The 26,109-nt window shown below is 50.9% G+C and overlaps 3 protein-coding genes across 6 annotated transcripts in view; 2 read left to right on the plus strand and 1 right to left on the minus strand.

The window, feature by feature from the left end:
• Positions 1 to 18,696, plus strand: part of FAM3D (FAM3 metabolism regulating signaling molecule D) — a 36,474-nt gene extending 17,778 nt beyond the window's left edge. For all 3 annotated transcript variants that reach the window (XM_055344124.1, XM_055344123.1, XM_055344125.1), the window contains exons 5-10: positions 1,055 to 1,172; positions 7,317 to 7,375; positions 10,479 to 10,529; positions 15,045 to 15,129; positions 15,808 to 15,934; positions 18,296 to 18,696. In XM_055344124.1, coding sequence (XP_055200099.1) covers positions 1,055 to 1,172; positions 7,317 to 7,375; positions 10,479 to 10,529; positions 15,045 to 15,129; positions 15,808 to 15,934; positions 18,296 to 18,385 — 530 coding nt within the window. In that variant the 3' untranslated portion in view covers positions 18,386 to 18,696. The remainder of the gene's footprint in view (positions 1 to 1,054; positions 1,173 to 7,316; positions 7,376 to 10,478; positions 10,530 to 15,044; positions 15,130 to 15,807; positions 15,935 to 18,295) is intronic.
• Positions 18,697 to 18,781: 85 nt separating this feature from the next.
• Positions 18,782 to 26,109, minus strand: part of LOC129522047 (uncharacterized) — a 62,515-nt gene continuing 55,187 nt past the window's right edge. Inside the window, exons 4-5 of one of the 2 annotated variants that reach the window (XR_008666885.1) lie at positions 21,014 to 21,766; positions 18,782 to 20,182 (exon numbers count right to left, since the gene is read on the minus strand). Coding sequence is in view for 1 of the 2 variants with exons in the window: in XM_055344122.1 (XP_055200097.1) it covers positions 19,553 to 19,621; positions 20,065 to 20,182 (187 nt within the window). In the remaining variant the exon portion in view is untranslated. The remainder of the gene's footprint in view (positions 20,183 to 21,013; positions 21,767 to 26,109) is intronic. The other variant, XM_055344122.1, reaches the window with a different exon arrangement.
• FAM107A (family with sequence similarity 107 member A) overlaps positions 24,636 to 26,109 on the plus strand; it is a 56,163-nt gene continuing 54,689 nt past the window's right edge. The window contains exon 1 of the mRNA XM_055344126.1: positions 24,636 to 25,480. Coding sequence (XP_055200101.1) covers positions 25,457 to 25,480 — 24 coding nt within the window. The 5' untranslated portion in view covers positions 24,636 to 25,456. The remainder of the gene's footprint in view (positions 25,481 to 26,109) is intronic.

The raw sequence follows: 26,109 nt of genomic DNA on the forward strand, positions 1-26,109 counted from the left end.
CTAGGATAAGCATTCCACTCAGACCTCCAGGGCTGCCCAGTTGGCAAGGGTACCCTGATGTGAGCGGCGTCCACTCCTAGGAAGGAGCACCTTTACCTACTCAGAGGTGCCGTGGGCTTGCCAAGTGTTGCTCCAGTGGGTTGTCTCTCCCCCTCCCCCAGGGCACTTTTCCCTAATGCACAGAAAGACCCCCTAGAGGCTGGCAAGGACCCTGAAGATCCTAATCACCCTGACCACGTTGTTTCTCCCAGGTTGGAGCTCATCCCTGCCCAATGCTCCGTGTGTTCATCAGTGAATATTTACTGAGTGCCCACTATGTGCCAGGCATAGCAGTAACCGGCACGATTTAATAAGATAATAAATGCAAAGTGCTTGCCACAGTGCCTAGCACACAGCAAGCCCTGGGCGTGTGCCAGCGCCCCGTAGGAAGCCTGTGGGTTTGCTCCCAGAAACGCACTGCAGTAGCTCAGCCATGTGCGTGGCTCGGGGTGGAGGAGAGAGGCTGCCGGCCCCACTTTCCCTTTGCAGGTGAACTTTCTCGAAGTCCTAAGTCCATGTTTACCCAATCCTCCGGACTGGTATTTTCCAAACTGCCAGGTGGTAGGAAAAAAAAAAAGGCATTAATGTAAATTAGAACCTGCCAGGCTGAAAGCACAGGTGACGGATATCCCAGCTCAGCATCCGTTGAGGGCTGAGTAGCTGGGCAGCTGGGGATGTGGCGGGGGGATCCTATATACCTCTCCCACCTTTCACAGGCCTCCCCACTTTGCCCAGCAAGAACCACGTGGAGAGGACACGGGTCTTAATCAGAGGCACAGAGAGCCAGGCCCTGAGCTGGGGCTAGAGGCATCGGGAAACCCTGAAAAGATGCCTTCGGCTACGTCTCTGGGGGGATGGCCGGAGGCACCCTGCGAGCTCAGAGGGCAGGTCCCTGGACCCCGCGGTGGGCCCAGGCGCCCTGGACGAGGCCTCTGCGCTGCTCGCCCCCCCTTCCCTCCCTCCTCCGGGGCCTCTTCCCCAGCTGCGCCCCTGAGGTTGGCTGTCCCCCCCACAGGGGTCGTGAAGACCAAGTGCGGCCTCAGCAAGCCCTGCCCAAACGACTTCTTCGCCTTTAAAATCAGCAGCGGAGCCGCTAACGTGGTGGGCCCCACCGTGTGCTTCGAAAATCTTGTGTAAGTTTCCTGCGTCTCATTTCTTCTCGTTGGTTCATTGGCAGAGTCAGAGGCTGCAAGGGCGGGCCCTGGAACCAGCCCACACCTCCACTCGCTTCCTTTTACTCTGGGGGGGATGAATCACAGACAACAATAATCCTTTTTTTTTTTTTTTAAGATTTTACTAATTTATTCATGAGACAGAGGCAGAGACACAGGCAGAGGGAGAAGCAGGCTCCATGCAGGGAGCCCGACGTGGGACTCGATCCTGGGTCTCCAGGATCACGCCCTGAGGCAAAGGCAGACGGTCAACCGCTGAGCCACCCAGAGATTCCCACAGATAACAATAATCCCAAGAGCTTCTGCATCTCACAGCTCCTGCTAAATGCTCTAGAAACTTCCTCTCATACATTCCCCCAGCCCTCCCAGAGGTGGGGCCGCAATGATCCCCTCTGTAAAGATGAGGAAATTGAGGCTCAGCATTACCCAGCTGACTGATGGAGAGTCAGGATTTCAGCTCCAGTCTGTCGCACAGCCAGGCTGCTGGGCTTCCTATAAGGAGGAATGCCTTTGGGGACGGTTCAAAATCAAGATCCAGGCGTCAAAGTTCAGATGCAGCAGGTGCCAGGGCCTCCACCCAGGAGCAAGAGAAAGCACCATTATCCAAACCAGGTAGTAAAGGCCCTGGGGCAGTAAGTTCATCCTACAAAAGAAGCCAGAGACAGGTGTTTTTGTTTATTTATTTTTATTTCTTTCTTTAAATTCAATTTAATTAACATATACTGGGGGATGCCTGGGTGGCTCAGCGGTTTGGCGCCTGCCTTTGGCCCAGGGTGTGATCCTGGAGTCCCGGGATCGAGTCCCGCGTCGGGCTCCTGGCATGGAGCCTGCTTCTCCCTGTGTCTCTGCCTCTCTCTCTCTCTCTATCATGAATAAATAAATCTTTAAAAAATAATAATAATTAACATATACTGTAGTATTAGTTCCAGAGGTAGAATTTAGAGATTTCTTAGCATCCTCGCCAACATCTGTCGTTTCCAGACTTGTTCATTTTAGCCATTCTGACTGGTGTGAGGTGGTATATCAATGAGATCTTGATTGTACTTCCCTGATGCCGAGTGATGTTGAGCATTTTTTCATGTGTCTGTTGGCCATTTGTATGTCTTCTTTGGAGAAATGGCTGTTCATGTCTTCTGCCCATTTCTTGACTGGATTTTTTGTTGTTGTTGTTCTTTGGGTGTTAAGTTCTTTATAGGTTTTGGATGCTAAAATCTGATGAGACATTTGCAGAGATCTTCTTCTGTAGATTGTCTTTTGGTTTTATCAACTGTTTCCTTTGCTGTGCAAAAGCTTTTTATCTTGATCAAGTCTCAACAGTTCACTTTTGCCTTTGTTTTCCTTGCCTTTGGAGACATGTCTAGCAAGAAGTTGCTGCATTCGAGGTCACAGTGGTTGCTGCCCGTGTTCTTCTCTAGGAATTTGATGGGCTCCTGTCTTATGTTTAGGTCTTTCATCCATTTTTGAGTCTATCTTTGTGTGTGATGTAAGAAAATGATCCAGTGTTATTCTTCGGCATGCGGCTGTCCAATTTTCCCAGCACCAATTTGTGGTAGAGACTTTTTTCCACTGGATATTCTTCCCTGCTTTGTTGAAGATTAGTTGATCATAGACTGAGCGGCCATTTCTGGCTTGTCTATTCTGTTCTATTGATCTTTGTGTCTGTTTTTGTGCCAGTATCATACTGTCTTGATGATTACAGCTTTGTAAGATGACTTGAAGTCTAGAATTGTGATGTCACTAGCTCTGGTTGTCTTTTTCAATATTCCTTTGGCTATTTGGGGTCTTTTCTGATTCCATACAAATTTTAGGATTATTCCAGCTCTGAAAAAATATTGATGGTATTTTAATAGGGATTGTATTGAATGCATAGGTTGCTTTGGATAACACAGTCATTTTAACAATATTTGTTCTTGCAATCCATGAGCATGGAATATTTTTCCATCTCTTTGTATCTTCCTCAATTTCTTTCATGTGTGCTCTATAGTTTTCAAAGTACAGATCCTTTGCCTTTTTGGTTAGGTTTATTCCTAGGTATCTTATGGTTTTTGGTGTAATTGTAAATGAGATCGACTCCTTGATTTTTTTTTCTTTCATCTTATTACTAGTGGATAGAAATGCAACTGATTTCTGAATCTTGATTTTATATCCTGCCATTTTGCTGAATTCCTATATCAGTTCTAGCAATTTTGGGGTTGTCTTTTGGGTTTTCCGTTTGCGAAGAACGAGTTTGACTACTTCTTTGCCAGTTCAGATGCCTTTTATTTCTTTTTGTTGTCTGATTATTGAGGCTAGGACTTCCAGTACCATATTGAACAACAGTGATGAGAGTGGACATCCCTGTTATGTTCCTGACCTTAGGGGGAAAGCTCTCAGTTTTTCCCCCATTGAGAATGCTATTTACTGTGGGCTTTTCACATACGGCTTTTATGATACTGAGATATGTTCCCTCTATCCCCACACTGTGGAGAGTTTTAGTCAAGAAAGGATGCTGTTCTTTGTCAAACGCTTTTTCTGAATCTATTGAGAGGATCATATGGTTCTTGTCCTCATATTAATGTGATCTATGACATCGATTGATTTATAGATGTTGAACCAACCTTGCAACCCAGGAATAAAGCCCACTTGGTCATGGTGATTTAATCCTTTTAATGTACTGTTCGATCCTATTGGTTAATATCTTGGTGGGAATTTTTGCATCCATGTTCATCAGGGATATTGGTCTATAATTCTCCTTTTCAGTGGGGTCTTTGCCTGGTTTGGGGAACAGGGTAATGCTGGCCTCATATAAAGAGTTTGGAAGTTTTCCTTCCATTTCTATTTTTTAAAACAGCATCAGAAGAATAGTTTTTAATTCTCCTTTAAATATTTGGTAGAATTCCCCCTGGGAAGCCATCCAGCCCTGGACTCTTAGTTGCGGGGAGGTTTTTGATTACTGATTCAATTTCTTTGCTCATTATGCGTCTGTTCAGGTTTCTATTTTTTCCTATTTCAGTTTTGGTAGTTTATATGTTTCTAGGAATGCATCCATTTCTTACAGATTGCCTAATTCATTGGCATAGAGTTGCTCATAATATATCCTTATAATTGTTTGTATTTCTTCTGTGTTGGTCATGATCTCTCTTTCATTCATGATTGTATTTATTTGGGTTCTATAAGTCTGGCCAGGGTTTATCAATCTTATTCTTTCAAAGAACCAGGTCTCAGTTTTGTTGATCTGTTCTACTGTTCTTTTGGTTTCTCTTTCATTGATTTCTGTTCTAATCTTTATTAATTCTCTTTTGCTTACTTTAGGCTTTATTTGCTGTTCTTTCTCCAGCTCATTTAGGTGTACGGTTAGGTTGTGTACTTGAGACTTTCTTGTTTCTTGAGAAAGGCTTGTATTGCTGTACACTTCCCTCTTAGGACTGCCTTTGCTGCATCCCCAAGGTTTTGAACAGTTGTGTTTTCATTTTCATTTGTTTCCATGAATTTTTTTAATTCTTTAACTTCTGGTTGGCCCAATTTTTCTTTAGTAGGCTGCTCTTTAATTTCCATGTATTTGTGTTCTGTCCAAATTTCCTCTTGTGATTGAGTTCCAGTTTTAAAGCACTGTAGTCTAAAAATATGCAGGGAATGATACCAATCTTTTGGTACCAGTTGAGACCTGATTTGTGACCCAGTATGTGATCTATTCTGGAAAACATTCCACGTGTACTCGAGAAGAATGTATATTCTGTTGCTTTAGGATGGAATGCTCTGTATGTGTCTGTGAAGTCCATCTGATCCAGAGTGTCATTTAAAGCCCTTTTTCGAACATGAGAGACTCCTAACTCTGGGAAATGAACAAGGGGTAGTGGAAGGGGAGGTGGGCAGGGGGATGGGGTGATTGGGTGATGGGCATTGAGGGGGGCACTTGACGGGATGAGCACTGGGTGTTATGCTCTATGTTGGCAAATGGAACTCCAATAAAAAATATACAAAAAATATATATATACAAAAAAATAAAAGTTGGGCTAGTAGGTTGTTTCAAAATTAAATAAAAATAAAGCTCTTGTTTCCTTGTTGATCTTCTGCTGAGATTATCTGTCCATTGCAGTGAGTGGGGTGTTAAAGTCCCCTACTATTAATATATTATTATCAGTATGTTTCCTTAATTCTGTTATTACTTGATTTATATAATTGGCTGCTTCCATGTTAGGGGCATAAATATTTACAATTGTTAGATCCTCTTGTTGGATAGACCCTTCAATAGGATACGGTGTCCTTCTCCATTTCTTATTACAGTCTTTGGTTTAAAATCTAATTTCTGATATAAGGATTGCTAACCCAGCTTTCTTTTGATGTCCATTAGCATGATAAATGATTCTCCACCACCACCACCCACTTTCTTTTTTAAAAAGATTTTATTTATTTATTTATTTATCCATGAGAGACATAGAGGCAGAGACATAGGCAGAGGGAGAGGAAGGCTCTCAGCAGGGAGCCTGATGCAGGACTCAATCCCCAGGATTCCGGGACTGCTGGTCCTGCGAGACTATGGCTGGATATGCTTCACATAGGTGACTCCACTTGGTTCACAGCATATAAGATCGGGCTTGCGCTGGGCGGGCGGTGGCGGAGTTTTAGTTGGAAGGGGCCTGTAATGATTCTGGGCGGGGGGTGTATTGCGTTTTGCCCGCTGGGGGCCGCGGGGGGCCTTGGGTCATGCATGATGGTTCGTGGGTTTGGTGTGGTTCGTGGTGGGCCTGGGGTGGTAAGGGGGGGTTTAGATGGTGGCTGACGTGTGGGACAGCGGTGGCACGGGCGGGGCTCGGATGGTTCTGGGGGGCGAGCTAGGGGCCGGATTGTTGATAAGGGTTTTTCTATTTTTTTTTTTTTTGTTGCGACAGGGTTGTGGGGAACCAAGGAGTGGGGCTGGGGTAGCAAGCTCTTTGGAGGGGAGGGGGATTGGGGTGGGGGGGTGGCACACTGGAAAGATCTTGATCGCGCCCGCTTATGGTCAGCCGGCGATGGTGTTTGGTGGAGGGGTGGGCATGGTGGGGGCTCGATGGACGTGCTCCAGAGGATATTTTCTGGCCTAATTGGCCACAGTTGGGGCCTGCCAGGCCTCTATGGACAGGTCTGCTGCCAGCCTTATGTTTCTACCCTTGTAGAGTAAGGACCTCTTGTCCTGAGCTGCTTTCAGGATTTTCTCTTGAGACAGGTGTATTTTATTTTATTTTATTTATTTATTATTTTATTTTATTTTTGAGACAGGTGTTTAGTAGGGATTCTGAACCTAACTCCAACTCACTTAAGCAAAAGAAGAAACTTAGTGATTTACATATAAAAAATCCAGAGATATCAGGCTTTAGGACCAACTGGATCCAGGGGTTTAAACCATATCATCAGGGATCCCTCTCACACCATCTCTAGCCTTGTTCTCCTGTTAGATTCAGTTTTCTCAACAGTGAAGGAGGGAAGCCACTAGCTGGTTGATATATTAGCCCAGGGTGGCACCCCACTGGGAAGAAAACTTTCCCATCCAAATCATCCCTGTAGAAGTCCCAAGACTGAGTTTAATTGGCTGGCCTGGGTTACATGACCATACATACCTGGCTCAATCATGGTGGTCAGGGACACAGGATGCTCTACTACTTTTCCAGGCCTGGAAGACGGAGATCAATACCAAGAACTACCTGGTCTGAAAGTAGAGAAAGACAGTTTTCCCAAGAAACACTGGAAGACCGGCGTGTGGATGCTGCACAGGCAGCTGGACTCCACACAGCAATCCCAGATTCTGCAGGGTGGCAACAACGCTCTGGGTTCAGCCTTCTTCCTGGCAGCCAGATCTCACTGCTTGGGGGAGGTGGGCCGGTCCCACCTCCAACACCTCAGATCCCCAGGCAGGGACCTTCCCTCTTTTCTGAGCAGATTGTTCCCATCCAAACATGCCAGGAGTATTCTTCAGAGAATCCAGCCCACCGCTCGTTTCCAGGAGAAAACAGATGGCCCAAATTATCCCGTGTGCTTCCTAATGCTTCTGCATAGCGCCATGTGGGCCCTCTCAGAGCCAGAGTCACAAAAGCAGAGTGTTCGTTCCACACTTGGGACCAACTGTTGTATTTTGTTTTTCTTCTTCTTTAGGATCATGAGTCCCGTGAAAAACAACGTGGGCAGAGGCCTGAACATTGCCCTGGTGAATGGTGAGCTGCTGATCCACATACCGCCACCCCCCGCCCCAGAAAGCCCCTACATACTCTTTGTACTGGGAGGGGCAGTGGCACGGGGAGGTAGTTACACATTTATTCAACCAACACTGGCTCAGCCCCCATCAAGTGCCTGGGGCCGTCCTGTAGTGTGCAGGAGGAGAAGCCTGTGGAGACAGAAGGTCTAAGAGACCTGGTCCTACCCACCAGAGTCCTGATCAGGCCTCTGCCATGTGCAACTATCCCAAGAGGGTACGCTCCTCCTGTGAACCATGACCCCGTCTTCGAGGTCACACAGCCTAAACCAACACACATGAAACCATGGGGGACAACTACCAACAACGTAAGATCGTGAGCTGATCACACACCTTCACTCATTCAGTCAACAAAGATTAACAGCAGCTACTGTGGGCCAGGCCCTGTACAGAGCACTGGGGGGTCAGCCATGAACTAGAAGGACAGGCCCCGGTCTTATACTCCCTAAGGTGTCCAGGAAGTTGACAACCAATCCAACGTGGTAAGCATCTATGAAGGAGAAGGAAGCACAGCCCTGAGACCTGGGACACAGAGCTGGGAGTGTCAGTAGTCAGGGGAGGCTTCCAGAGAGAGGTGCTGGTCAGCCGAGGCCTGAAAGACAGGAGGGGTTGGCCAGGAAGAAAGTAGGAGAGGCTCCTTCGAGGCAGGGACAACAGTGTGGAGGGAGCAGAGAAGGGAGTGGGAAGAGGCATTGGGGGCCACAGAGGGTCTTTCTGGCTGCCCTAGAGAAGCAGGGGTGACCAGTACAGCTGGGGAAGCAGGCAGGGGTGACAGGGTGAGGGGTACCATCCTGCTATGAAATACGGGCTTGAAGCTAAGGACAATAGGGAGCCTGAGAAAGGCTTTATCAGGGCATGAGGGCCCAGCCCTGCATTCCAGAAACTTCCTTCCAGCTTGGAGTAGGGAGGCTGGAGGCAGGGAGATGTCGGGGGAGGCCCACAGCCTCACTACCTTGCATCTCTAGCAGGGAACAGCTGCAGGCCAAGCCTGAAACAGGGACACATTTCAGGAGGGGATGGGTTTATAGGACGAGTAGGCAGTGCTCTGCCCTAGCCAAGACCCTCCCCTCTGCTGTCAGCTCTTAGATGGAGAACAAAGTCCATTTCCCTGAATTTAAGAGCCATTTCCTGGGACAAAGACTAGGGCAAGTAGAGAAAGGGCACAGCAGACACTCCAGGAGGAAAAGGTGAAGTTTGTGTATGGCATGGCTGCATGAACACACCTAGGAAGGGCCAGGGTAGGACTGGAAGCCTGGCCTGTTGTTCCAGGAGAGCCCTCTCCCTTCTGTCAAGAACCGCTGAGTCAGGGGAAAGGTCAAAGCCTGAAACAAAAATGGAGCCTCACCCAGAGCAGGAGGTCAGAAGGTAGCCCTGGCCAACTTCCTGGGAGCCTGGGAAAGTGGGGCCTGGGATGGGGCAGGAGGCCGAGCAGGGCATGGCACCTCCCAAGTCTTGAGAAGGAGAGCAAGGCCTGGTTCACTCCATTGGTGGCCCCAACCTACAGGGAGGCCAGGCCAGCAGAAAACGGTGGGAGTCTCAGTCTACAGTGACTCTTCTACCCAACCTCCACTCCCCCCCACACACCCCCTCCCCAGTGAGGAGGGCAGTTACTGGCCGTGACTGCAGCCCATCTGGTGGAAACCTGCTGGCTCTCTCTTCCCTGAAATGGGCCACTGCAGAAGAACACCCCCCTTTGAACAGTCTCCCAGGAGACTGGCCTTCCAGCGGGGTGGCCTTCCCCGCTGCCACACAAAGCACAAAGACAAAAACAAGCACTAAGAGCTAAGGTTTACTGAGCACTCACTGTGTGCTCGCTATTTCATTCAACCTCATCCCGAAGCTACGGTGGCGTGTGCACAGTATCCCCATGTTCCCGGTAAGAAAATGGAGGCTCAGAGAGGTTAGGCAACTTACCCAAGGTCACACAGCCAACAGAATCAGCTAGATTAGAACCTGGATCTGACTGACTCCAGGTCTCAATCCCTCAGCTGAACTGAACCTCCCTAAACTAAAAACCCCTGGAAGCATCTACTGCACGCCGGCTGTGGGGAAGTCCAACCAATCACTCCCAGGGCTTTATCTGTATAATGAGCCAGCAAGAATTGCTAAAGATTAGTGGTTCTCAATCTTTTAGGGGCAGAGATTCCTTTAAGAAACTGTTCGAACTACACGTTCTCCCTCTAATTCCAGAAAAATCCGCAAATGAACATGATCATGGTTTCATGTGCATACAGACACACACCCCGGCCCCCTGCTTCCAAGGCCCCTGCACTGGTGGCTCCGAGAATCCAGAAAGGGCTGCAGTGTAAACCCCCCACTCTTCCACCCAGCAGGGGAGCCTCCACTACCCAGGCACCTGTCCCCACTCTTCAGGGATCCACAAACTGGGGGGGGGGGGGGATGGGACCAGTGGTGAAAACGTAGAGCTACCATCCCCTCTGCAACACCCCCATCTAGTGGCATAGACGGGGAACTGCGACTCCCCCCCCCCAAAAACACCTGGTTCCCCGTAGGACTTAGAACCCTTTGCAAAAACCTACAAAAGCAATTCAGATCACTGAACTCAGAGCTTTCCATACATTTAGCCCACTGCAAACCCCTTTGCCTCCAAGAGTCAGAGGACTCAAATTATATATTTCCTGTTCAGGAAGGAGCGATGATAATGATTGCAGTTATTTTTTACCACTCTTCTCCAGCTAAAATTTATCTTGTATGTTGACTATTTTAAAACCCATCTCCCTTAGTTCCCATAGCCTATTGTTCGGATGCCAGAAATTGAGGTCAAAATACCAAGTGGTGCGTTAGGAAGTGGCAAGGCGGAAGACAGACCCAGACTGGTTGGATACCATTCGATTCCAGAGATCCTCCACTATTGTGTTCTCATACCTCTCAGATCAGCGCAAAACTTATTGGGCCCCAACTTAGTCCTGCATGCTTTCTATAGGACCTGACTTTCCTCCCATTATTATTCTATTTTTAAGTCTTAGACTAAAGACTAGCTATTTTCTGTAAAACGATAGGATGACCTGTTTCAGAAAATCATGGTTTTGCTCTCTTATCCCCAGCAACCACAGGAATGGTGCTGACACAGAAGTATTTCGACATGTACTCTGGAGGTAAGCACCTCTGTTGGCACTGAGGTCACAGGGTGGCAGAGCTCCTTCCTGTGGCGAGAGAGCCAGTGGGGTGCTGGGATGCTCGGGTCCAGTCTCCACAGGAGACAACCAGAAAGAAGCATGGTGGGGGTGAAAGACCATCCTGCTGTTTCTGAAACCCCTTCCTGCTGTTGTAATTGGGCTCTCCTGGGCGCAGATCCTGAGACAAGGAGTCAAGTGCAACGGTTTACTTGGATAAGGTGATCTCAGGGAATGCCAGCGGGAAGTAAGACAGGGAGAGAAAGACAACCAGAGCAGTGTGTTATCAGGCTGAACACTGCGGGCAACTGGAACTCAGAAGCCAGTGTCAAATACGTGCCCCAGCGAGACCTCAGAGGGGCAAGGGGGCTGGGGCACTTCCCACACTTCTGGCCCGCCCCAGGGCACACAGGAGGATCTGGAGGTCAGAGAAGATCTCCAGGCAAAGAAATAGCAGTGCTGGCAGTTGGCGGCCAAGCAGCAGGTGTGCACTCAAGTGCCAAAGACAAGGACACACGGCCCAGTTTGCTTTGCTAGGTAAAGGGTATTTTTATTTTTAAAGATATTATTTACTTATTCAGGAGAAACACAGAGAGGCAGAAACATAGACAGAGGGAGAAGCAGGCTGCCTACGGGGAGCCTGATGCGGGACTTGGTCCCAGGACCCCAGGATCACACCCTGAGCCGAAGGCAGACGCTCAACCCCTGAGCCACCCAGGCGTCCCAAAGTTATTTTATTTTAAGGCCACAGAGGTCTCTATCGGGCCCAAGGACAAGGCCTCCCAAGGCCCAGGAAGAATAGCTCTGAGGCTCCCAGCTCTCTGTGTCTTTCTGCAGACTTCTTTTCTTCTCTCGCGGCATAGGCACACTTTCTGAGCTCCTCTGTGCAGGTAGCCACCCCACTGTCCTCCCTGCCCTTAGCCTGGGGACAGGACGCTGACCTGCTGGGGCTGGAAGCTCCTGCCAGCAACTTCCTCACCCACAGGCTGCCTGGCAAAGCCATAATGGGGGTAGGACTCTCACCCTGACATCTTCCAAAACATGCTAGAATCAGTCCCAAGCCCAGCTGGCAACCCTCCTCCTTCCCGCTGACCCAGGAATCTCATCAAGGAGTGAAAAAGCATCCGGGCAACCCCTCACAGACCTAGAGAAGTTGTGGTCCTGCAAGGACTGGTTTCCATCAGGACAGATGAGCCCGCTTCCCAGATCCCAGCTCAGCTCACTTTGCCTCCCGTGCCCAGCAGCCACAGCTGGGGACATGCTGAAGGTGATCTGCAGCAGCACCCTTAGAGACAGGCTCCCGGGCCCGGGCCCAGGGCTTCAGATGGTCCCATGGGTCCCCTGGTGGCCATCTTCCAGCTGAGTCCCACCTCCCAGGGAGGGTCTGAGGGTCTGCAGGACTAGAAACTGTGCCCACCAGAAGCCTGCATCACGCAGACTTCATGCAGGTGTGCCCTGCTAGGACAGAAGCTGCAGACACACATCCCTAGGACTGAGGGGTGGCCAGGGCAGTGGCTGGAGGGGAGGGAGGTGAGGACAGAGCTTGGACGGGCAGACTGGGGGTGCATGCAGGCATGCGAGGCCCCTCCTGGTGAGGAGAAGGTGGGGGCAGGCTAGGGGCCGAGGGCTCTGTCCAGGACCTTGAATGGGTTTGGGGTGGCCCAGGGCCAGGTTTATGGACAAAGGAACTTCAGGCTGAAGCAGGTGACACCTTTTGAGTTTCAGTTTTGCTGTCTGTAAAATAGAAGTAAATCACAGTGTCTACTTCATGAGACTGATGTAGGGGATTGAGTGGGAACTGGCACCCAGTGGGAGGGGCCCCGCCTGGCCTGGGGAAGGACCCAGGGGTGCATTCAGTGCGCATTACATACAGTGCCCTCCTTAATGCCCATCTCCCAGTTATGCCATCCACCCACCCCCTCCCTTCCACCAACCCTGTTTGTTTCCTAGGATTAAGAGTCTCTACGGTTTGTCTCCCTTTCTGATTTCATCTTGTTTCATTTTTCCCTCCCCCTGTGATCCTCTGTTTTCTTTCTAAAATTCCACATACGACTGAAATCGTATAATCGTCTTTCTCACATTGACTTATTTTGCTTAGCCTGATATCCTCTAGTTCCATCCACATCATTGCAAATGGCAAGACTTCATTCTCTTTGGCTGAGTAATATCCGATTGTGTGTATATATACACCACATCTTTATCTGTCAGTGGACATCCGGGCTCTTTCCATAGTTTGGCTGTTATGGACATTGCTGCCATAAACATTGGGGGGGTGTGCCCCTTCGGATCACTATGTTTGTATCCTTTTGGTAACACCTAGAAGTGCAACTGCTGGGTCATAGAGTAGCTAGCTCTATTTTCAACTTTTTGAGGAACCACCATGTTTTCCAGCATGGCTGCACCAGCTTCCATTCCCACCAACCATGTAAGAGGGTTCTTCTTTCTGAGCATCCTCACTAACATTTGTCCTTTCCTGACTTGTTCATTTTAGCCATTCTGACTGGTGTGAGGTGGTATCTAACTGTGGTTTTGATTTGTGCTTCCCTGATGCTGAGTGATGTTGAGCACTTTTTCATGTGTCTGTTGGCCATTTGTATGTCTTCTTTGGGAAAATGCCTATTTATGTCTCCTGTCCATTTCTTGACTGTATCATTTATTCTTTGAGTGTTGAGTTTGATGAGTTCTTTATAGACGTTGGCTACTAGTCTTTTATCTGATAAGATATTTGCAAATACCTTCTCCCATTCTGTAGGTTGTCAAAAAGGGTAAAAAATAATTTAAAGGAAACTAAATTTTATATTACTCTATTATGAACATGGAAGTAACTGTGGCTGATGGGGACCCAGAAACAGAAGCAGTTGAGGACAAGTAGCCCCTTCCCACAAGAGACAAAGGAAGACTATGACTTCTTAAAGTGGGACGATAATTAACAGAAGGCACACTTCATTTTTTTCTAAACATTACTGTCCATCCCAGACAAGAACAGATCTTGGTATCTATAGCTAATGGCTCCAACCAATGTTCAGAGTTCCCTATTTGTCTCAAGAGTTCAAAGGCTAGGGCACCTGGGTGGCTCAGCAGGCTAAGCATCTGCCTTCGGCTCAGGTCATGATCCCAGGGTCCTGGGATTGAGCCCCACATGGGCTCCCTGAGCAGCAGGGAGTCTGCTTCTCCCTCTGCCCCTCCCCTCCCAACTTGTGCTTACTCTCCTCTCTCACACTCTCTTTCTCAAATAAATAAAATCTTTTTAAAAAGGAGATCAAGGGCCACTGCACTAACAGAGCCACTGTGGTCACTGACTGCAGGCCTCTGTGTTACTGAGCTGGTTGGCAGCTGGCCTTGCTGTCAGGATTTGATTCTTCCCCTAGGTCCCAGGGATCCCTGGGGATTACTAAAAACTTCAAGGGTGTGGGCCATACAGGACCCTGCGCTTAGAGTAAACTCAGGTTTGGTCCGATGCTCTGCCTTCTCAGTCTTGAAATGCTTAATAATTTTTTAACAAAAGGCTCCACATTTTTATTTTGCAATGGATCCAAAAAATTATGTCACCAATCCTGCTAATAATTGCAATTCCATTATAGTGTGCTTTCCGTATGCCCAAGTCATTGTCACAATTTGCTCTTTACAAAAATGCTGTGGGCAGGGCTACAAATCATCCTCATTTGACAGATGTCACCCCTACTTGTCCCACTAGGCCAATCTTGCCCATACTTCCTCAACTATTCAAGAGCCTCCTGTACCAGCTACACCACATCCAGAGTATCATCTGAATTATTACTATTTTCCTTTGAATTGGCTCCCTTTTTTTATCTAAATATATGTTAAAAGGAAATTATATCACTGCCCTAAGTTACGAGTTTTTGTGCAAGAAAGGTGACCGTAAAAATAAGTACAATGGAAACAAATCCATACCCTTGAAGTGAGCTGGGTGCCGATGCCCCCCACCCCAGGTGCTGCACCTAGGCCTGTTCTCTGTTAAATGCAGAGATTTCACAAGTGCAGGGAGATATTAAAGATGCAAAGGGAGGCTTGTTCCTTGGCATAAACTGGAGAATTGTAGGACACTGATGTTCTCTCTCAGTGACCTGAGTTGCTTGTGGTCCAGTGAGTATATCCTATAGACAGCATAGACAAGTTAGGTTCTTAACTAGTGTAGCAGGGGGTCGGAAGGGGTGTGCAAAGAGCCCAGAGTTCCTGAGAGATGCCTGTGCTCCATACCTTGGGTCCCCAAGGGCCCTTAGAACAATGTCTCTCACTCCTGGCTGCACATCAGAACTGCCTGTGGAACTTTTGAATTCCAGTGTCCACCCTTGACCATCCGAATGAGGGTCCACTTGCTCTGTGCACTTTGCTCTCCCCTGGACAAAGGCTGCAGGGAGCTCCACCCAGGATGTCCCCTCCTGCTGACCCCAGCCACTCCTGGATCATCAGGGCAGCAGAGAATGAGAATGACCAGCTGTTATTTCCCTTAAATGACAGCTTTCCTTCCTCCCTCAGACATTAAGCTCCTGGTGAAATTCCTTAAAGAAATTCCAGAGGGTGCGCTGGTGCTTGTGGCCTCCTATGATGACCCAGGAACCAAGTAAGTGGGAACCTCCACCTGCCAGGCCATGGGTTGAAGGGAACCAAATGCTTCCAAGCCCTGTAAGTGCCTTTCCCCGCTCTCCTGCTGGCTTGATCTTCCAGCAGCTTCTCCTAGGGAAATAACCAGACAAGTAAACAAAGACAGGGGTTCTAGAGCCTCATCACAGCCTCGGTTACAACATTGGAAAACCGGACACTCTGTCCCTGTCCAATAAAGGCCAACTAGTTTCAGAAATTGACACATGTTGATAGGACATATATGTACATAAAAGAGGATATACTGCATCAAAAATGATTCAGAAAATGGTTTAAGGAATGAAAGAATGCCCACCCTTTAGTATTAGGTGAAAAATGACACAGATTATCAAAGCATTGGGAGGATCCCCCAGTGCGTGGGGGGAAAAGACCCTAAGGAAACACAGTAAAATTTTACGATTATGTCAAGCGAGTGAGACTGTAATTTTCAGTTTCTCTGTGATGTTCCATATTTTCCAAAGAAACGTGTATTTGTAAACAGAAGCAAAACCACTCGGCCCTTTCCTCCTGGACACAATTATGCACAGCACAGCTGCTACACACAGCAGATGGTAGGGCAGAGGGGAGGCCAGGCCAGGTACTTGAGAACCTGACCTTCCTCCCCGCCCCTCACCTCATGGTCCTCTCTGGTCCTCTGCAGAATGAACGATGAGACCAGGAAGCTCCTCTCCAGCTTGGGCAGTTCCTATGCAAAGCAGCTGGGCTTCAGAGATAGCTGGGTCTTCTTAGGAGCCAAAAACCTCAAGGATAAAAGCCCGTTTGAGCAGGTAGGTCCCTGGCGGCCTCCCCATCCCAGGGAAGCAGATGGAGGTAAGCTGCCAGGGATGGTGACTTGGGAGGGACAGTGTGGGACCCCAGAGGTCATGGTGGCCTGATTGGCTAATCCCCTAGCAGGAAGTAGCCTTCACCATTTTGCAAGGAGCTGGGTCATATATAAATGGATGAGTAACAGAAAGGAGAAGGAAAAGGAGAAAAGAAGGATGAGGGAAGTGAGGAATGGGGGAAATGAGAAAAGAATGTAGAGATGAAGCCTGCATGAGAGGCAGAGAGGGGCGCCCAGAGCAGGGGTTGGGGGAGGGGGTTGTCTGGCTTCTAGTCCCAGTGGAAACCTAAACCAAGCCCCTTCTCCCCACCCCCTTCCCTGGCCTCAAGCTCCCCACCAGGGGGGAGAGGTTTGGACCAAGGGTGCTGTCCCCTTCTAAGCTCCCAGTGGAGAGGATAAATTTGCATCAAGAGGAAGACAGGAGAGCGCACCTGAGTATGTGGAAGGAGTCAGGAGTGGCCCATGACATGCAGCTCCACACTCACAACCCAGGGGTGGCCCCAAGCAGAGTCTGGGAGGCAGCCTGCAGTGGAGTCTCAGAGGAGGAAAGGGGAGTCCGTGAAGGGTTGGGAGCCTCTGGGGAAATTCTGCACTTTTTTTCCTGTCCCTCATCTGTTGATCCACAGCTGGAGCAATTCCCAAATGTGGGAGAACTAGCCAGGTCCTGCAGGGCATGAGCTAGTCCGTTGTCTGGTGGTGAGACTATTCAGCGCTGCCCAGATCCCAAGGCAGGCAGCTAAGGGTCAATGACTCAAACATAAAGGACTACGAGGAGAGTCGGCTCCATCCTGAAGGCAATGGGGAGCCGTGGAGGGCTTAGGCGGGAAAGCCACGAGGGCGCATTGATTATGTAGGAAACACAAGCGTTCAGCAAGCACTTGCTCTGTGCAATTAATCCCCGCAGTGAGGTAGGTAGGGCCATCCTCCACCTCCCAGTCGAGGACGCAGAGCTCTAGAGACGTGTTGACCAGCGGCTTGGGTCCGAAGCGCACGTAGCTCTGGGCCATGAGCCTGCCTGCAGAGATGCCCGTCCTGACGCTCAGCACAGCCTCCCCGGCTAAGCAGGGAGGGGCCCAGGCCATAGGCACGGCGGCCTGCTGGGGGCAGGGGGACAGCGTCAGACCCTGGTCTCCAGGTGAGGGGACCGCAGCGGGCTGCAAGGGCAGCCTCGTCTGGAAAATGCTGGTCTGGTTTGCACGTGTGTGTTTCTGAGAGAATGAATTCAGGGCGTTAGAAGGTCAGTGTTTATAGCCCCTGGAGAATGAACATGGGCGGCGGGGCGCAGTGTTCTCCATTCATCATCCAGAATGAACTGGAGACCATGATGTGCCCGAAACCATTGGGTCCTTTGTTTCCCACACATGGGGCTCGAGGATTTGGAGAAGGCGTGAGAATTCCTTTTTTTTTTTTTTCCTGAGGGTTAGCCACAATTATTCCCCTGGTAGATTTTGCTGTTTATACTTTTTTTTCCTCCATAAACAAAACCTAGGCATTGGAAACACAATCTTAACTGATTTTATTCTCTGTATTATTAACCTTACACAGTGGTTCTGCCACTAGGGTTACTTTGGCCCTCTAGGCCTCAGGTTTCCCATCTATAGAATGGGGTGACAATGGTATGCCCTTCTTTGGGCTGCTGTAAGGGGAAAATGCCCAAGGCACTTTGCACCTGGCATAGAGCAAGTGTTCATGAATTGCTAGCTTGCTCCTCTTCATTGTTGTGGGTGGTGTTTGGGGGTGTCCTAAAGAGGCTGGTGCAGAATTTGACAGAGGAGCTAACACTCTGCAAGCCTGCCCCCCCACACACACACACTTGGTACCCCACCCCCAGGGCATGACACGCAAGGACTGAGCCCTGATCTCCTCTGTAAAACCTTGGGCAGTTGCTGTTCCTCTGTGCCTCGTTCCCCCACCCGTGAAACGGGCTGGTCCTGTCCAACACCACCGCCTCCCCATGGGGCCAAAACCAGGGTGATATGAGTAAAGGCGTGAGGTTTTTTTGTTTTTTTTTTTTTTTAAGATTTTATTTATTTATTCATGAAAGAGAGAGAGAAAGAGGCAGAGACACAGGCAGAGGGAGAAGCAGGCTCCATGCACCGGGAGCCCGACGTGGGACTCGATCCCGGGTCTCCAGGACCGCACCCTGGGCCAAAGGCAGGCACAAACCACTGCGCCACCCAGGGATCCCCAAAGCGTGAGGCTTTAAAAGCACAGTGAAAACTCCGGTGTGAATCCTGAACAGCCTCCCCGTGGTCTGCGTCATTCTCTGTCTCCTCTCTCTCTCTCTCTCTCTCTCTCTCTCTAGTTCTTAAAGAACAACCCAGGCACCAACAAATATGACGGCTGGCCGGAGCTGCTGGAGCTGGAGGGCTGTGTTCCCCGCAAGGTATTTTAGGGCGCCGTGGCTCTTCTGGGCCGGGACCCAGGAAGCTCCTGGCTGGCCTCGGGTTGGAGCCCGCCGCGGCGAGGAGGGAGCCAAGGGCCTACGGAAAGTGCCGGGGGCCCCCACTGCGCAGCTCGCCTCTTCGGATCCAGCCCCGTCCCGCGGGCTGAGGTGGCCCACCCCAGGGCCAGCCATCCGGGTCCTGGAGGCGCCCGTCTGCAGGAAGAACAGGGGTGCGTTCCCTCCAGACGGCCGGCGGGCCTGCCCAAGGAAGGACGGACTGCCCACACCGGCGGCGCACAATTAAATTTTATTTTTGCTGATTTTGAAGGAACTTTCTGACCTGCAGCGTTTCTCCCTGGGATCGAACTGGCCCGGGCCGGGTTTGCCTCCGGCCTGCAAGCTGGGACCGGTCGGTGACAGCTTCGGTGGGTGACAGCTTCGGGCACCAGGTCGGAGGCTGGGGGAGAGGCTGAATTCACAGGGATTGTGCTGAAGGCGAGGGAATCCTTTGCTCCCGGCCGAAGGTGCGAGACCCCGGGGAGCAGAGAAAGCCAGGGCCCAGGACAGGCGGCGGGGAGCGCGGCCTTCCCTGAGCGCTGGAGGGTTCCGGAGTGGGGGGCCCTCCGAGGAAGGCTGGGAGGAATAGGCCGGCTTCAGGGAGGACCCCAGGAGCGGCCCCTGAGATTTATTCAGGAAGCGACGCTGGCAAACGCCGATGGGAGTGCGGAAGGCAGGCAGTAGGGCTGTGCTGTCGCTCGCCTGGGGCCCTGGGGAGCGGAGCTTCGTTCCGCGAGGAGCCCTGGGACTCAGAGCAGAAGGGCTCTCAGCCAGGGCCATTGCTGGGGGCTGGGGGCTGCTGGGGGGGGCTGACGTGAACTCCCGAGCACTTCTGGTCTGCCCCACAGAGGAAAGGGTGCCCCCGCCCCCCCACGGCTTCACGGTGAGTCCTTGGCCAAGCGACGTTGACACCGCCACTGGGGCCCACGGAGGTGGTAAGGCCCAAGGGATACGGTACAAACACCCTGCCTGAGGTCTCTGAGAAGGGCCAAGGGTGGGGTGCCTAGACCAAGTCCTGAGAGGGGGACATGGGAGCCAAAAATACTGGTACCCGGGCTCCCAGAGTGTGGACCAGGGCAACTGCAGAACTCACGTCCTGAGCAGTGGATGGGCAGACGCTCAAGTCCCAGGCACACCAGCGGTGTGGGGTGCTGGGGACAGGCAGGGCTTCGAATGTGCCAAGCGGGCCTGGGGTACAGAGGGGGACAAGAGTGTGGGACCCTTCGGCCAGGGGCCGTGTGGGGTTGAGATCAGTGTTCAAAGCCTGATGGGACAACTTTGAGCAGGTTGGGCAGAGGGAGGGCACCCAGCCAGCCACCGCACTCCATTACCCCATTTTCCCAGTGCAGATCATGGTCAAGGACTAAAGAGGGAGTTTGCTGGCAGCCCCCACTAACTCTTATACAGACACTCAGGTGTGTGTGTGTAGAATGCCTGGCAGCTACGTAAGCAAATGAATTTGTTCCATTCCTGCCATTTTGTTCCAAGCGGCAGGGTCTCCTGTTCACATCTGACAGTCAGTGCTAGAAAGGGCTGCCACTGAACCCGGTCACCCTTCCTTCCCACGACCCGGGAGTGAATGGGGGGTTTCTGCAGGCCGGAGAGCCTGGGAAGTCTCTTAGCTGACTCACCTCCCGTCCTAACCTATTACAGGCAGTGTGGCCAGATGGAAAGCCCGGCCTGGGTCTGAGCACTGGTTCTCCACTTGCTCGCTGGGTGAGCAGATGTCCCCTCACTGAGCCATAGTTCCTGTTGAGAAATGGGGGATTAAATCAGTCTCTCAGGGGTTCGTGGGCATTAAATATGATAAAATATCCCCATCACCAAAAGTTGTCAAAGAAGAGGGGGAAAAATTACATAATGTTTGGGAAAATGTCTGGCCAGAGACCCACTCTGGGAATGAAGGTGGCAGGAAATTTCCATTACGACCCATAAACACCTTCATATTTTTACAACAAGCAAGAATACCTTATAAAATTAGAAGAACCAATAAGGACTTCTGAAGTGAGCTCATGGCCAGAGTGGGGCTAAGCAGAGCTCTTGGCAGCGGCCACGATTTTAAAAGGACATGGGGTGGCCAGCTGGTTATAAGAGAAGACTTGTGGTACTTTTCCAGAAGCTGTCTTGCATAGCACTTTAAAGACGATTGAAGCAATGTCACCCGTCTGGATCAGAGAACTGGGGAAAGTGTCCCCTGGGATGGGGGAGCTTGGAAAGGTGCCATGGAGGAACGGCTCGTGCCCACCCGCGTCCTCTCTCCCAGTTTTCTCTTTGGAGAACTGCCCTCAGGCTACTTGTTTTTAGCTCCCAGAAGCAAAAAAAGAGAGGCCAGGAAGAGCCAGGAGTTTCCACTGCGGCAGGGTGGGCCCTAGCTCACAGCCACCTGGCTGGGAACATGAAGACCGGAGGCCCCCTGTCTTAGGGCAGGACAAGGATTGTGCGATTGACATTCCCCAGGACTCTTCCATGGAGTCCAGCTGGGAGTTCACCTGAACAGGTCACTTAGCTTGGTTGTTTTCCCTTCCCTATCCTGCTCCCCTACCTGTGTCCTTAAGAAATCACTTGCATGAGAATACTCACCCCAAATTCGGCTTCCGGGAGGGGGGGAGAACCATCATAAAAGAGTTCCACCCAGCTGGCCATAGTCACTTTCTGAGTCTGGGCTAGGAGACAAGACCACCTGGTGTGCACGAATTGTTGTGAAGAGTCTGATCCCTGTGAGGAAAGGCTCCAAGTCTTGCTGACTCCCACCTCCCCTCCTCAACCAGGGGCAGGTCTCAGTTGGCACATCCTCCAGATGGTGGAAAGGAGCCCAAATAACCATCCTGCTATACCACCAAAACCCACCAAGGAGATGGCCTTCTCGAGCCAGCCCTTTCTAGGTCCCCCTCCCTGGGTGGGCATCACAAAGTGGCAAATACCTGTCAGGTTCTCAACACAATTGTCAGGGCACTGTGGCCACTGTAGAGACCCCAGTTGGCTCAGGATTGAGCAAGACAGAGTCCAAGAAAATGGCTGTAGAGAGTTGGGTCTGCAGCCCCTACATGAGACTGTCTGATTCTGTCATTACTCACCCGCTGTGCATTGAGAATTGGGTAGGCAGCGAGGATGCCACGGGGAAGGACACCAGACACAGTCCCTGCTCACAGTCCAGGGGCGCCCCAGATCAAGAGACACGTGACTTGATAAGGGCTATGTTGGGGGGAAAACTGCAGATCTGGGAAGGCATCCTGGAGGAAGCAGCATCCACACTGAGCCAGGGCTGAGTGGGCAGGGGTGACAGCCATAAGGGCCCTGTGGGCCGGGTGAAGAGGCTTGAACTTTGTCCAGGGGCTGTGAGGAGACATTGAGAGATTGAAGTTGGGGAAAGACATGATAAGATGAGCAGTTTTTGGAAATTCCTCTTGGCTGCTGTGTGGAGAAAGGGAGGCTAGTGAGCAGGCTGCTGCATCAGCCAGAGTGGTGGCCTGGGCCGGGAAATGGCCTGGGACAGAGCAAAGAGGACCAGTCCCAAGGATATTCAGGAAGTAAAACGGACAAGACGCGAGAACGGGTTTTTCTCATCATCAGGGTGGACAGGCCTTCCAGACTCTCTGCAAGCTACTCATGGCCTTCAAAATGGGGGGCTCCTATTTCCCTATCCTCTTCCCGCCAGCTCACTGCTCCTCTCTCCTGGGACTGAGGACGGAGAGGGCCCGGGTCCTTCCCTCAGCCACTGCAGGGCTTCCCAGCAGCTGTAATTCTGGTCTTCACCAGTTGGTGACAGCCCAAGATAGAAAGGGAAAGGTAGCAGGGTCACCCCGGCCGCCGGTTTGGCGAAAGGTGCTGTGCTTAATGGACAAGATGCTTGGGACTTACCAGTGGGCAGTGGGTTTACTATCACGTTATTAAGAGCATCGTAACTGCAGCACCTAACTCCTAGGGGGAGTTGCTGCTGTACGCTCTGTGCAGGGGGTTACACGAATTTCATCCTCACAGCCCCATGTGGTGGGGCTCATTGTTGCCTCCTTTTACACGCGAGGACAATGAGGCTCAGAGAGGGCAAGGGACTTGCCCAAAGACACACAGCTAAGGAGCTTCAGATTAAGGGTTGGAATCCCAGCCTGTCTACCTCAAGTCAGAAAACAAGCCCTTCGGAAATACTTGCCCTGAAACTACTCAGAGGCGAACAAGCTTTCCCCTCCTTCCTTTTCTTCCTCCTCCTCCTCCTCTTCCTGAATGCCTCTGAAGACATTTGAAAATTGCTCAGAACCTCTGAGTCAACAGTCTCAAAACTTTCCCCTGTTTTGTAAGCCTTGCTTCCCTCTACAAGACCGTAGGTCAAAAAGCAGCAGGTGTTTATGTCCTTTTCACAGGTGGAGAAAGACTACAGGCTGTGCCCCGGCCACACAGTGAGACAAGGCAACGCTGGATCCTGACCCCGCACCACCAACTGTCTTTTCATAAATCACCTGTGCCCGCATCCCAAGCACCTCCTTGGTGCCTGGCCCTGTACTAGGCTCTGGGGCCACCACCCCCATTCCTACCCGGGGCATGGGGTCTGATTGTTGCATTTCAGACCCACATCCTGCCAGGATCCGGGCTTCGGCCTCTCAGCCAATCAAGGCCTCCATTTAACCAGCCTTTCAGTGCAGCTCATAAGTCATATTTCAGCAAGACTCCAAGCAGATGGGGAAAAATTAATAAATGGGTAAAATTCCTTTTCTCTCCTCCCATCCCACCAGGATCCAAGCTGGTGGATAATTATGGGATGGCTGCCAAAGGAGTTTGATCTTCAGGGTTGACTTATGGCATTTTTACCACTCTGGCTGACAGCCAACTTAGTCACTGCCCTTTACAATTTTGTGGATGGTCTCCTTACTGCAGGAATTAGAAGCTGTACCCCAGCCCTGGCTGAAACAGGGAGAAATGGGGGGAGGCTGAAGCAAGGGCTGGACCCAGGAGAAGGAGCAAAGGAAGAAGCCACGTTTGTGCTTGCCTGGTGGGGACAGTACTAATATTTGCCATGCAGGGAGCTCCTGCAATGAGCTCGGACTGTGTCAGGCGCTCTATAGACTTAGACTATTTCATTTCATCCCTCATCGTGTACTCACCCACTCCACCAATATTTGTTGAGTGACTGCAGTGTGCCAAGCTCTATTTTAGAACCAGAGGGTAAACTGATGAATGAGACAGACTGGGTCCCAGCCCTTGTGGAGCTGCCATTCAGGTACAGGAGCTGAACCATAAATGCAGAAATAAAATCATTCCAGTTGCTGATAAATGTTATGAAGAAAAAAAATGAACAGAGAGCCTCGGAGGCTACTTTGCATAGAGGGTCAGGGCAGGCTTCTCTGAGGAGGTGATCCTTGAGCCTAATGGATAAAAAGGAAAAAATTGCACAAGATTTAAAAATGGAGTCAAGAGAGAGAGATGGAAAACCTTCCCAGCAGAGAGAACAGCATGTGCAAACGTGCTGGGGTGAGGAGGAGGGTGGTATGATCCAGGAATTGTCAGGCAGAGAGGAGAATGGGAAATGAGGTCTGAGAGGCCAGCAAGACTTCATGGAACAGAACTGTGTTGGACCATGAGGAATTTGATTCTATGGGCAAAGGTGGATCTAGGATACTTGATCCTGACCCTTCACTACGAACTGCCATTTCATAATCCTTTGTACCGTAAGTCCTCACCATCTCGGAGCCAGGCATTGTGCTAGATAGAGGAAAGACAGGGCTGCAAGTTTTCCCTGGCCCAGCCATCTCTTAAGAAAGGCTGTTCTGCTTAGTCAAACTGGTTACCTGGGACTTGCCAGTGGGCAGTGGTTTTATCATGAGTAGCATCAACAGCATTATAAAAAGCAGCACCTAACTTCTCTGGAAAGTTCCTATTCTCCAAATCCTCTGCCCAGAGCTTTACACAAGTCACCTCATTTCATCCTCAGGGCCCCGTGGGGTCAGGGGCCATCGTTACCCCTCTTCCGTCAAGGGGGAGAGTGTAAAACAGGGAATGACATCATCTGATTTATGCTTTAAGAGAACAATGGCTCTGGCCGTGCACACCTACTTCTTTCAGCCGTCAGAGCAACCCCGTGCTGTGTGATTATAGGAACACACACACGAAGAAGCGGAGGCTCCCAGAGGTCAAATCATGCACCCCCACCCCACCCCCCACCCCGGGTCATACAACAGTGAGGAAAGGATGTCTGCAGGATGTCTGTGACAGTTTCAAGCCCAAGCTGGTTCGGACCTTAACCTCCTTGCTCCATGCCTGTGATAATAATGAAGGAGGGTAGCAAGTGAGGAGGAGGGTAAGTGCTGGGGGAACTTTGAGAACTTGGCCCAGGGCCCGGAATCCAGCCTCCAGATAGTTTCCTGGCCTGAGCCCAGACCAGCCCTCCGCAGCTGGGCTACTGTCCTGTTGAATGAAGTACTCTGCTCTCAGTGTCTCTGCTCCGCGAGAGCCCTTGCCCCCAAGTGTCTTCAAAGATCTATTATTAATGGGGCTGCTGCCCAGCCCGAGGTTTACATCCCCACACAAGCCAGGCCTGCCCTGAGCCCCATACCCCGGCTAGCCCACACAGCCTCCACTGTCTGGGGCCTGTCTGCTGATCGGTGCCCAGCCTGGCAAGAAGGCCAAGTCCTGCCTGCTGGGCCAGCCAGAGGTCACCCGCTGTACCCAAGCTGCCGGCCGCATGGTGAGAGGACGGCTTTGCTTCTCACTTCCCCACGGATGCCTCAGTCTCCCCTCCTGAGAGAGGCAGGGGTGCAGGAAGTGAGGAGCTACAGGGACCACAGGACGTGTGGGCCCTCTGGGGACACCATACCCCTCTGACAGCATCAATCACCCTAAGCCTGTCTGAGGAGCTCTGGGCTTAGGAGCAGCTGTGAAAGCCTCCTTTGTGCCTGAGAAGAATGAGCCGCGAAAGGACGGGGGACCCTGGCCCAGGGAACCCCTTGGGCCCCAGCTCCTGAGATCAGCATCGGCAGAGAGGACCCCAGCCAGGACCCCCCAAGGCCCACCCAGGCCTGGTGCCCACTTTGTGCCATGGGAGCAGTCCATGGGAAGAAGGTAAGAGCCCCCCGAGGGTCCTGCTGGGTCCCTGAACATGGGGAGGGAGACTGCACCTAATGGGTAGGAGCCCCCACCTACCTACCTGCCAGCTCCATGGGCCTCAGCCAGGCACTGCCCACCGGCCTCCCTCCCTGAGCTCACAGCCAAGATTTGCATCTAGAAACCTAGCTGGGGCTTAGGACAAAGCCTTCAGATCTCTCCATCTCTGGAACAGACCTGGGGCTGCCCAACCTCACAGGCTCTCTGGTCTTAGACACACACCTCTCTACTTCCCTGCATACAGGCTCCGTGGCTGCACCTTCCCCGTGTGCAGGGAGCACCGGTGGGCAAGTTACTGAAGCTTCCTGTAACTCATTTCCCCATTTGTAAAATGGGGACAATAGTCACTACCTCAGAGGCTTATAGTGAGAATTAAATGAACAAAAATATATGTAAAGTGTTTCAAACAGTGTGTATACAGCACATAGTGAGCTATATATAAGCTATGTTCTGTTATTATTAGAGTTCTCTTCATATTTTTATGCATCACCTTCTACGTCTGGGCTCTCAGTTGGAGATTTGTAGACAGAGCCTATGCAGTGTTTCTGAAAATGTGGTCTATAGAGACCCTGTGTCTGCATTAGAGA

The sequence above is a fragment of the Nyctereutes procyonoides genome, unplaced genomic scaffold, assembly GCF_905146905.1.
Source record: "Nyctereutes procyonoides isolate TBG_1078 unplaced genomic scaffold, NYPRO_anot_genome, whole genome shotgun sequence".
In the NCBI taxonomy this organism is placed as follows: Eukaryota; Metazoa; Chordata; class Mammalia; order Carnivora; family Canidae; genus Nyctereutes; species Nyctereutes procyonoides.